This window comes from Fistularia commersonii, chromosome 30 (genome assembly GCF_037954325.1).
Source record: "Fistularia commersonii isolate RoL2024-O1a breed Wild chromosome 30, RoL_Fcom_v1.0, whole genome shotgun sequence".
Taxonomy (NCBI): domain Eukaryota; kingdom Metazoa; phylum Chordata; class Actinopteri; order Syngnathiformes; family Fistulariidae; genus Fistularia; species Fistularia commersonii.
Window position 1 is genome coordinate 7,413,380 of NC_141313.1, and position 12,664 is coordinate 7,426,043.

The following is a 12,664-nucleotide window of genomic DNA, read 5'->3' on the forward strand; positions in this document are numbered from 1 at the left end:
TGCTTTAGTTATCATTTCATAATTATCCTAAAGTTTTGGAAAGGCAGCAGTGGACCATTGCATGATTTGGATGAATTCTGTCTTTGGCACAAGGAGGCTTCAACTATTGTGTGGCTAAGAAATTAAAAATAAAAAAAATCTGCTGTCACCTTTCTAGCATAATGATGTCTGGATTAGTTTTTTTTTGTTCAGCGGTTTGTGTTATGGGGAAGCAGCTGTGACCTCTTCCCATGTCCTTCCGTAGGCCACATTTATCTAGCACCTTGGTCTTTTGCCAGGTCGGGCATAGCATGGGGCATTCTTGATGTTGTTGACCTCACAGCAGGAATGACAGGAAGGAGATTTTTGGGGTCATCGCCATCGTATTCAGGCATCCTCCCTACAGTGAGATAAATTTACTGATGCTCTTTCAGAATGAAGGCTGAGACTGTTGATCAGATCCTAATGGGATGCCTGTGCGATCTCCCGATAGGAAGCGCTCCGGATAGTTAACTGTCCCCTTCTCAAGATTGTGTCAGAATTTGTCTGGTCACACGACAATAAAATAGGCTGGGAACTTTACCCCCTGTCAAACAGGCCGGGATGTAAAAACACCCAAGACCCATGTCCATTACTAGAAAGGAAACCCGCTTTTGCTGCTATTTCCCTCTGACCGATGCGCGTCGGAACGCAGGATGTTGATTCAGAAGAAAATCCTGGCATTACCTCTGCTTATGGTGGAGAAGAGAAAGCAGTAGTGGAGGAGTACATGTCTGTCCATGAAATCCGCAGGGATTTCATATACTTCAGGAAACTGGGACACCGCCGAGATGATCCTCCCCTCCATTTTCTTTTTATGAACCGAGTCCATCCTATTAGTCTAGCCAAGGTGAAGCGGGTGTCTATCCGCTAATTTGTGAGGGGGTCTGGAACCGTATCTATCAAGCTTTAGTAAGACTGACTATGGCTTAACCTGTGAAGGTTTTCTCACCTCTGTGGCTCTGGTTTAGCAGCTCAGTAGATTCGGGGTCCAATTGCATGCATCATAAATATAAATGATAAATTATCTCTTCTCAATCAAATCTAATCTCTGATGAGGTTTTATACCACCGGCAGAATGTGAGTCGAAGTGCATTTAGACTGGAAACCAACCATTAATTGAACACAACATTCTTGTTCAGTTTTCAGAGACTGTGGCCATTGTTTATCAATGGGTGCTGGAGAATCACCATGAGACAGAGCACACGAGATATAAGGCACATTTGTTTCCTCAAGCTCTACATTCAGATAGCGGAGTCTGAACAAGAAAGGTGTAGGATTCAATTTAAGACCAATAGTATGTACAGAAGCAGCGGAGAGTGTTGAAAAGAGGTGAAGAGACGGGTTCAAGCAGGTTGGGAAGGGTGTAGAGAAGTGTCAGGGATACTTTGCGATAGACTATCAGCCAGAATGAAAGGAAAGGTTTACAAGACAGTGGTGAGACCAGAGATGCTGTATGGACTAGAAACAGTTACAATGATGAAAAGACAGGAGGCAGAGCTGGCGGTTGCAGAGATGAAGATGCTAAGGTTCTCTCCGGGAGTGACCAGGATGGACAGGATCAGGAATGAGTCTATCAGACGGACGGCTCATGTTCGATGTTTTGGAGAAAAGGTCAGAGAAGCCAGACTGAGATGGTTGGGTCATGTACAGAGGAGGGATAGAGAATATATTGGTAGACGGATTCTGGAATTGGAGCTGCCAGCCTCGAGGTCTCGAGAAAGACAAAAGATAAGATTTATGGATGTAGTGAGAGAGGATATGAAGGTAGTTGGTGTGAGAGAGGAGGATACAGGGAATAGGGTTAGATGGAGAAGGTCGATTTGCTATGGTGACCCTTGAAGGGAAAAGCTGAAAGGAGAAGACAGTTCAAAAGCAGATTTTTAACAGGAAAGCGATTTTCACAGTTTACTGAAGTTATGTTCTGAATTCTCACGTTTTTTTAAAGGTTGGGTTTTACCTTTTCACTTAATGTGGATCAAGTGCCCGGAGTGTTGTTAATCCTGTTGTAAAACTTGATCAAAACCGTCCCGGGGCAGTTAGGAAACTCGTCCACAGTCATGATACATCAGGGCCGGATTATGTCGACTGTCCTAAAATATCTAAACACAGCAGGTCCAGCATGTTAGCTAATTCTCACTGCTCCAAGGCCTTAGTTAACAAGTTGATAGCACCAGGCCTGTATTCACTAATGTTGTAATTCTTTGTTTAAATTATTCAAATGCACCAAATTCGTTATTGTGCTTTTTTTTTAAATTATTGTAATAACCGGAGTCTACTTGCAGGCTAATTACTTAGCAAACTGTTTGTTATGCTGAGGTTTGACCTATTTAGATACACGTTTGGGAATGTGCAAGTCAGTTGCATGTCAAAGCATCAAAAAAAAAAAAATAGAAGGTTCCAAGTCCAATAATGAAATCAAATCGAAGTTCGATTTCTGGCACACTCGCAAGGTTTGTCACTTCATCTTGGTACCGCTGTGATGCTTTTACTATGACATTCTGTCCAAGCGTGCACAAACTCTGTTTAAAAGGGAAGTTGTTGTTCTGATCAGACGCACACACAGTAAGATAACCCACCGGTGTCACTTTTTATAAGTTGCCACAAGACCAGCACACACAATCACGACTACACCTTCCACTGGCAAGGAGCCTTTCAGAAAACCATGGAAGAATTTGGCCAAAAAGCTGTGCGTCTGCGAAGATGCATTCTGCTGTTATCTCACAAGAAAGTTTGATCATTCTTATATTGTTGCATGTCATACATCAGCTAAAGAAAGTACTTGCAGGAATATGCAGGAAGTAGATAATGTTGAATGTGATGTGTAAAAACCCTCAGCCGTTTCCCGCTTTCATTGTTTGTCAGCTTTCCCCCGATCGTGACCCTTGTCTTTTCCAAATTGCCAAGACTTGTAAGTAACAAGCGTTGACTGACTGGGATTGAATGGACAATAAAAGGGCTGAACATTGATCTAATAACAATGGTCTAGACCAGCACGTCGGTTTCAAACAATTGTACTTGAGGCTTGAGGATGGAAGTGATAAAGAAGTTGAGTGAGATCGGAGATGGAGATTACCTGAGAGATATTGGGATTATGTTCCAATACTGTTTTGATGTAGTAATTCTCTTGCTATTCTTGTTCATGTGATTGGAGATATCTGAATAATCCTGGTTCTCAATACAGATGTGTATTGTGTCTACCTTGGAATGGATAACCAAATGCTTTTTCTGATACTTAGTAATTTAGAGGTCAACTCTATCTGCCCTTGGCTTTTTAATTCAGCACATGCCAGCACTAAATATCACATCGGCAATCTTAGAAATATATAATGTATGTATAATGTATAACGTTTTTTTCATCCAATATGTCACGACCATTTTTAATTTTATTTTTAATTTATTTTTAAGGTAATTTCTCAATAGCTCATGGAAACCTTCCGCTAGTTTCTTCTTGATTTTTAAATAAATGCTTCCTGCTTATCAAAGGTTACCCATTGTCAATTTTCATTGTCAAAGTGATTGCACTGTTGAATAAATCATGATAATTCACAAAAACCTGTAAATTGCAATATTTTCATATATTTGAATGTGATTGTATTTTGTTATTCTCAGGATCAAACCCAGCACCATAACACTTTGGCTATTTTGGGTGTTTGGTGCAATACACTTTTAGCTTGTTTCTGTTGACCACATATCCAGTATGATACAAGTGTGTATATGTGTGTGTGTGTGTTTGTGTGTGTCTCAGGGTGTGGCGGGCGCTGGACGTTCCCAGGATGATGCCATGGTAGATTATTTCTTCCAGCGGCAGCATGGCGAGCAGCCCGGCAAGCATCGCTGGCCCACTGGCGACAATATCCATGACACCCAGGTGTGTGTCCACGTGTTATTGATGCACAAATTCCAAATATGTTACTTTGCTCAACCACGGTTTTTGATTTGAAAGGCAGTGACTTTGTTCTCCAATACCGGTGACACTCAAGCTGCTTTGACTCGTTGACATTTTACTATGCCATGAAATAACCTTGGACATTTTTAGATTCAATATTGTCAGTAATGAACTGCTTGAAAGGCAGGGTTTTAGAAAATTGTCTGTTATGGAAGTTGTTTTATTTTTTTGTGAAATCACCTACATTGCAGTCATGTTCATACACTGTTGTCAGACTTTGATAGCTGTCCATCTGGTCTTCAGGTGCGGTCAATGGACGAGCTGAACCATGACTTCCAGGCTCTTGCTCTAGAGGGACGTGCAATGGGAGAGGTGAGACTTCAGGGCTCTCGGTCGGGATCTTGGATTGGGTCTCAGAAGACACTTGGCCGGATGACATTTCAATAAAAGAATCTATAATTTTGTGGAGGTCTGCTCCGCTTCATTAATGACAATAAACGTTCAATATTCAGTTGTGAAATGGCTGCCGATCTATCTTCAAGTCATGTCTTGGTCTTCAAGACCTGGCTGAAAAGATCCATGACTGATCACCTACAATCTAGAATAACAGGACCGACAAGTAAATGTGATCTGAGAGGCATCGACACAGGCGTTGTTTGTCCAGAACTAAATGCCCAAAAGAATGCAGAACATTTTTTATATGAACTGGTTAGACGGGCAGTTGATTTTCAACTGTGGTTCAGTCATACAATGATTTTGCAAAAATTAAAGCACAAATAGCGTTGAAAAGCATCAAGTTCAATGTCTAGAAGCATTAAAATGTTAATACACTTACCGGTGAAACACATTGTTGTTCGCAATTTATTTTAATTAGGCTATATAAACATGTAACAATTTTGATTGCAATTGTGTGATGATCGGTAGTGATTGACAAGCGGAACACTAACTTGCTATTGTTTATGGCTGGTGTTCTGATGGTGCACGAAGTTACGAGTTGCAGCAAGGAAAGAAAATAAGAAACACATACTAATAAACATACACAAAGTTAAATGCATGTGCTTCTTTTGTTCCATTGTCACTCAGAAGGTCATATATACATATGTGCTACTGTGCAAAATCTATTCCAGATGTAGTTAATTGGATTGACATTATCAGAAATAAATATACTTGCAACCGGACATGGTCATTAAATTTGTTTAAAGTGGCAATTTAGTTTAGCATTTTAGTTTAGTCCTCTTCGGAGGTCTTATTTTTGATTTTTTTTTGTCTTTTTTTTCAATGTTAAAATGCTCTGTTATGAATAGAAAATTGTATTAAAGTAATTCGTCAAATGTTTCAAAATGTCATTTTTAAAGTTAGAAAAGGCTGTTGGATATTAATAACTATCTAGATACGCCATATTTTCAATTTTTATGCTTGTGATCAAAATCTTCTCACAAGAGGTTTTTGGGATATAAAGGTGGCTTTGTCTGAACAGTAAAATGGTCAAAACTTGAGTAAAGTAGTCGTTTTTGTTTGTTGTCTCTTTGGTATCAAAGTTCACATGGAATTAAATTAAAAGATAGTTAACTCATTTGAAAAGACATTTTTTTGTTTGGAGTTTTGGTGTAAACACGTGGAGTCTATAAAAATGTCCTTAAAACACTGTGATGTAATCCATTGATTCTCTCCAGACAACATAAAGTAAGAAAGTGGGGTGTTTTTGTGTTTTTTTTTTTTTACCATCACTAGTTTTAATGTCTCTGCTTCAATGACTGTTTTTCTGTCTTTTCCTTGCAGCATCATTGTATCTGCCCGTGTCTCACGTTTTCCTCTCTTTTTGACCTGTCTCTCTGCAGCAGTTGCTAACTGGTAAGAAGTTCTGGGAGACAGATGACTCCGGGAAGGATGGACCAAAAGGAATCTTCCTGGACCAGTGGAGGGACAGTGCATGGGGAGCTTCGGGTGCGTAGCGCTTGGATTTATATTTATTAAACAACCCGGCGCTGCCCTTTTGAGATGCATGAACTTGGTGAAAACCAACCGCATTTTGGAAAAATAAAGAGAGAGTGAGAGAAAAGGATAAACATCAAGAAACCAGTACAGCAGTCATTGTCTGGAATTGGAAAATCTATATTTAGATTCTGTCAGAATCAAACGCTGATGTCAAAGTGAAATCACCCTGATGTTTTTCTAGATATTTCAAGCCTTTTGGGCGTCATACTCAACACGGTGTGTTTATTTTAGTAAACTTATTAAAACGAAGGCCAAAACTGTCACAAAACATAGATTTGCAATGTTTGTTGGACTTTCCCTTCAGAAATTTGGAGGCGCTTGCAGTTTTATAATCAGATTGGTTTTTCACCAAATATTGATAATTGGGCAGTAATGAAAAGGAATGTAGGTAGGGGCGATGCAGCTGCAAATGGGAATTTCCACAGTACAAGTACAAAGAAATGAGTTCCTAAGTCAGCAGTGAGAATTACAGCGGCCCAAACAAAACCCCAACACCCCTCAGTAAAACATGACAAGCAACACAATACAACACAAGAACTAGAAAAAGTCAATTCGACGTATCTAATCCTGGTCTATTCTTTCGGAGCACGCATCCTCCGCACCATCTGTTGTACTAGTATTGTATATTGTATATTATTCAGCAGTGAAGAGTTACTAAGTGCAGGTGCTTCACCAAAAAAGTTGCTTTGTCACTTCTATTTGATTATACATCATGTAAGTAGCAACTTATTGTACATTACATTCAACTACTTTATCTTACAAATATACTTATTCCCATAACCCTCATGACTTTCCCCTCCAGCGAAAAATCATAGATCTTCATATCAGTTGATTTTCAAACTCGAAGATTCCTGTGTCTCCTGCCTCTCAAGTATAACAACCTTTAAAACGCCCGCTTGAATCACTTAAAAAATGCGTTGTCACAAACACTGAGTGATATTTTCGAGGTAAATGGTTCTCACAGGCCAGTGATGCTACAAACAGGCTCCGATGATCTCATAGATTAAACAACCAAAAACAGAATATAAAGTACTTCGATGGCCTTAAGCTCTACAAACTCATTAATGCAGGAGTAACATTAATCTGAAAAACATTCAATATGACAGTGAAACGCTCAGAGGAACCATTTTACAAGCAATAAGCACGTATTACTTTTATGGGTTTTTGGCTCTTCGGTTTTATTATATATATATTTACACACAAGGTAGATTTGAAGGCAGAGCGTGTATTTTCACCTTGTGGTTTTTGTACTTCTACTGAAGAAAACATTTCCTTTCAAACCTACATTTCTATTTCCTTTCCAGTGTGTGTGGTATAGCAGAGTAAATGGAAAAAGTGTTATTGTGAAACTTTCTTTTTTTCAGCAAGAAGACAAATTGCTGTTCATTTTTGAGCTGTTCACAGTGAGACAAAGAAGGAACAGCTACTGTAACCATCACCGAATACAAAATGAGATTTTCTCAACCATAACGTATTATTTGTATTCACAAATCGAAACTCCAGTGCAAATTCACACAATGACAGCTTCTCAGGATTTGTTAGTCTTTTGTGGACACAATGTTAAAATCAAGGAAATTATAATGCAGTGTTAATGCGCCGTTTTCCAAATCTACTTAAATAGAGATGATAATGCCAATGTGGGAAATGAAGGATTTGTAAAACATACCTTGGAGGAAATAATATTATATTGTCACAATGACATTGCAAAATGTGCACCAGCAGAACTGGAAACCCTACAAACTCATCTGAATCTATGTTTGTGCTTATATTTTCCTTCTGCTCATCTCGTTCAACTGTCTTGTCTTTTTGTCCACGGCAGATCATTCGGTGTCTCAGCCCATCATGGTGTCCCGTCGGCCAGGGCAGGGGTTTCACGGTGGCAATGAAGTCGGGGTGGGCTCAGTGATGTCCCCGCGCTCTGAAAGCGGAGGGCTTGGAGTCAGCATGGTCGAATACGTCCTCTCCTCTTCGCCGGCGGACAAACTGGACTCCTGCCTCCGAAAAGTACCTTACGTGAGTCTCCGTTCACTTTCCCGCCTCCTCCGGCGGTCATGCGATGGCGCCCACGTGTCACGGAGACCAATTGAATTCCTCGTCCCTCTTGTTCCAAAGGGCCAGCGGGACGGGGAGGTGGAAGACGAAAAGAGGGACAAGCCAAAGGCAACATTTGAGGGGGAGAAACTGAAAGAGTTAACAGAAGCCGAGGCCGACGTCATCAACGATGTCATCAACCCAAACGGGTTGCCCGTACAAAATGGCCTCGACGTCGACGTCAAAGAGTTTGGGTAGGACACAGACACGATCCGGGTAAAATGCTTCTCAACGTTGAAACCAATGTAGGCTGAGCCCATGTCTCTTTCTCTTTCCTTTAGTCGTCCCCCGGGCAACATGCCGCCCCCTGGCCCCGAGGGTGATCTGCTCGGGGGTCCCGGGGGTGTAGGGGCTGAGGGCTTGACACCTCTGGGAGGAGGTGGAGGCCCCAAACCCCCTGAGGACTTCTCTGGTGTAGAGCAAGGTGGAGTCACCATGGATCCAATGGAATCTGTGATGGAGCCTCTGCAATTTGACTACAACTCCCAGATGCCCATGGACTCTGCGCCCACTGTGGGCTTATTTGATTACGCTAACCAGCAGCAGGTAAGAAACAAGCAGCCAGACGTCTATTGTTTCCTGTGAGTTCTTCTGGGGCCACAGCTCATGAACCATTTACATGTGGTCTTTTTTTTTTTTTTTTTTGGTTATGTGAGCAGCTGTTCCAGAGAAACAATGCTCTGGCCGTGCAGCAGCTGACGGCAGCCCAACAGCAGCAGTATGCCTTGGCAGCAGCACAGCAGCCCCACATTGGTACGTGTGCGCTTCAGCTCTCACTTTGACTTCAGTTTGAATTTGACACCATTTCTATCATTTGCATTTCTTAGCATATAAAGTAGAGATTTATTTTCTTTGACTCCCGGAGCTTTAATTTTATAGTTTTGCCATCATTATTGTTCAGCAAATTGGGAGAGAATCCAAAGATAACCTCAACAGCAGTCTAAGAGAGGCAGAAATATATTGGTTTTCCATCCTTTTGGGTGCTAATACTTGGACTTTCACCTATGACCGAAGATGTTTTCTTTTTGAACCTAGTCTGATCAATTCTATTTTAGTATTTAAGGAATAAAGAAACAACATTTTATACTAGAGTTCAGCTCTTTGATTAGTTACGTTCGCCTCAGCATGAAATGCTCTTAATATTGGTAATATAATGTGTGTGTGTGTGTGTGTGTGTGTGCGTGCGTGCGTGCGTGCGTGCGTGCGTGCGCGCGCGCGCGCGTGCGTGTGTGTGTAAATTCCTGGAAATAAATTTTAATATTGATTTGCTTTGGGAAAGACCCTCAAGAGACATAGCTGTCCTGTCACAAATATATGGATAGGAAACACAATTTACAACTTAGTCTCACATGACTCGTGTGGTTTGAATTTATTTCAAACCCATGGGTTTGTTATGTTGCTCAACTTGACGTTTTTTTCTCTGCCATTGAACTAGGTAATGTCTGTCTGATGTGATAAAATGAAGCGAAATATTCCCAGTCATACTCAGGACCTGTTGTTGCCAGGAGGAAGGTTTTCTCTTTCCTGCATATGTCTACAATGTTTATGGTTTGCCAATCACTGGGCGCATTATAACATCTTGCCAGGAGTAGTATCGACTTCTTCACGCTCCTCCACCCCTTCATACTGATGAGACAGACTCCTGTGCTGAGATGAGGCTTTTTTTTGGCAATGAAGATTTCAATGAATTCCAACACTATCATTTTTAACCCACCTTTCTTGTACGTGGTGGATAATCAATACAGAATATACATTTTCTTCAACCTGAATCAGCTGAGGTTTCATTTTGAAATTGGCCTGGCGACAAATATATGTCGGGTTAACATTTGCCACTTTTCGGGGAAGACAATTGATGCATGACAGGTTTATGATATTTCTCTGAATTATGCAAAGTAGATCATTTTTAGTTTTGTGCAACTGTTTATTCTTTAATAAGTGACCGTAGCACAGGGTCAGGTGTCCCTCCGATCAGGCGGTTGGTGTTTCTATCCCCGGCTCCTCATGTCTGCATGTGCACGACAAGACATTAAATTGCCAATTGCTCCCGATGGCCTGACTAGCGTCTGAATTGTAGACCTCGTGTGTGTGTGTGTGTTTGTGTTTGTGTTTGTGTGCGTGTGCGTGCGTGCGTGTGTGCGTGCGTGCGTGCTTGTGTATGTAACATTTACCAGTGAATGTTTTTTTTGAGCGCAGGGGAGTATTTCATGTTAAATGTAGAATTGGTTTTGTTTTTGCAATAAGTTTTCCCTCTGGGTTCATAGGTCTGGCTCCGGCGTTTGTGCCCAACCCCTACATCATCAGCGCGGCTCCACCAGGGACGGACCCCTACGCGGCCGGTCTAGCAGCAGCAGCCACCCTCGGTAAATTCCCGCGTGTTCTCAAATGTCAACAGAACTTTTCGATCAATTTCGATTTTCTGCAAGTAATGGACTTCTTTTTCGCATTTTTTTTTTTTGTCCAGGCCCGGCAGTGATGCCTCCCCAGTACTATGGTGTTACGCCCTGGGGGGTCTACCCTGCCAACCTTTTTCAGCAGCAAGCTGCAGCAGCCAACAACTCAGCCAATCAGCAGGCGGCAGGACAGAGCCAGCAGAATCAGCAGCAGGTCAGACTTCCTCCTGCCAAAAGCACTGGCCACTGGCTATAGCTGTCGGAAAGTTCTGTCAGAGCTTTGGCCATGTGTTTGTTGAGTGTTTGATCCTTCTGCCATCATAAAAGATTTACTATTCCTATCTTCTGTATTATGCATCTTCCACCTTCTGTCTTGTGTGAAGGTTCATTGATATAAAGTATTATATGATCATTAACCACGCATCATTTTTGCGCTGATGATAACACTTGCTTCCTTTTGTAAAGGTAATGCGTGCTGGGGCAAACCAGCGACCTTTGACCCCCAGCCAAGGTCAGCAAGGGCAGCAGAATGACCAGCTTGTCGCAGCAGCAGCGGTCAACTCTGCCCTAGCCTTTGGGCAGGGACTGGCAGCGGGAGTCCCAGGTGAGTACAACATTCTCCACCGTGTCTGACTCATTTTCTTCCGGGATCAATAAAGTATTTCTGATTGTAAATCCGCCCCAACAAACTTATTGCATTTTCATTGATAAAACATTAGTGGTTCTCTGCATATTTTTTCATTGCCAGATTGACCCATAATCTGCTGTATCTCAATCAAATTTCACTAAAGCATTGCATGCTTACATCACTTAGGGCACACTGAGCAATTTGCTGCTGTCCCATTCCCAGGTTATCCTGTGCTGGCCCCTGCAGCTTATTATGATCAGACAGGGGCGCTGGTGGTCAATACTGGAGCGAGGAGTGGCCCTGTCCGCCTTATGGCCCCCGCCTCAGTCATCATATCTCCCTCGGCAGCGCAAGCAGGTAATCCCCGGACACAGACGTTCAGACTTTGCTGACCTCTGCTGGTTTAAAAAGCACTGCACATGGAAATTCTAAATGTAGATTTTTGCAAGATGATTATAACTTTTTGCATTGTTGATTTTTTTCCACACTTAATATCATTCAGATAAAAAGCTGCAGGGCTGGAGGGGATCAATGTTGACTTCGGGCCATCTCTCTTTTTCTTTCCCCTCTGCCAGTTGCAGCTGCAGCGGCATCAGCAAGCGGTGCCAACGGGGGTCTGGGCGGCGGGGCAAACGGTCCTTTCCGCGCCATGACTTCCCAGCAGCCTCAGCAGCAGGGCGGCCCCGGCGGCACTCTGGGCGGGAGCTCCTTCTACGGCTCATCGTCCCTCAGCTCCTCCTCCCAGAGCTCTTCTCTGTTCTCACAGGGCAACGCCCAGCCCGGCCCAGGTTCCGCCTCCTTGGGCTTCAGCCAGCCTGCATCCTCCTCCCTCGGTGCTACACTCGGGGCCACACTGGGAGGCTTTGGCACTGCAGGTAGGACCGTCTCTTTTCAACATCAGCCCAGTGACACTTGGAAATATAGCGCTGAACTGTATGGCGTGTCGGGTCGAAACCCGTATGAAACGTACATCCCTTTATAAGAACTATAATTTATAAGTAGTGGTCATATTAAACATTTTTTCTAGATTTCAAAAGGTCTCGTTCTTGAAATGTGTGATTTTAATCAGTGATCATCTCTTTTTATTCATAAGTTTCGAACCGTGTTTTGTAAGTTACGTTGTCATTTTCTTTATTATTGCCTATGAATTTGTTACAATTATAAATTCTTACTAACCTTTGGTAATTTTCTGATGAAGTCAAGTTGATAACACATACCTTAAGTCCGGTTCAAGTCATGACAACAATGGGCTTCTTAGAATTGTGACATTAGATTTTTCCTGCCCCTTGTCAGAATACAAAGCCTGACTTTGCCTCATTAAAGTTTACTGAAAGTATACGGTATCTGAAACAGTCAGCAGTACTCAGTAGGTTGCGGAAAAGTCAAAAGTCAACAAGATGTGCAGAAAGCCTCACAACAACAAAAAAAATGTGTTGGTTATTTTGTACATTTTTTTTTTTAAACATTTATTTATTTGTTTGTTTGTTTATTTTCCTACTACATTCCTAAAACTTTTGAAACATTCCACAAGTCTCTCCCTCTCTCTATGTGTGTATGTATAGAGATATAGATATAGATAGATATATGCATATAAAATTATTATTGGAGGGATGACATTAAGATAGTGGTTATTCTCACACACAAAGAACTGTT

General features: G+C 41.9%; 1 protein-coding gene across 1 annotated transcript in view; it reads left to right on the forward strand.

Annotated features, from left to right (window-relative positions):
* Positions 1-12,664, forward strand: part of pum1 (pumilio RNA-binding family member 1) — a 41,204-nt gene that overhangs the window by 15,228 nt on the left and 13,312 nt on the right. Inside the window, 12 exon segments of the mRNA XM_086178122.1 lie at positions 3,767-3,889; positions 4,211-4,279; positions 5,746-5,851; positions 7,722-7,915; positions 8,015-8,187; positions 8,275-8,539; positions 8,653-8,746; positions 10,255-10,353; positions 10,455-10,597; positions 10,849-10,987; positions 11,234-11,368; positions 11,587-11,886. Coding sequence (XP_086034248.1) covers positions 3,767-3,889; positions 4,211-4,279; positions 5,746-5,851; positions 7,722-7,915; positions 8,015-8,187; positions 8,275-8,539; positions 8,653-8,746; positions 10,255-10,353; positions 10,455-10,597; positions 10,849-10,987; positions 11,234-11,368; positions 11,587-11,886 — 1,840 coding nt within the window.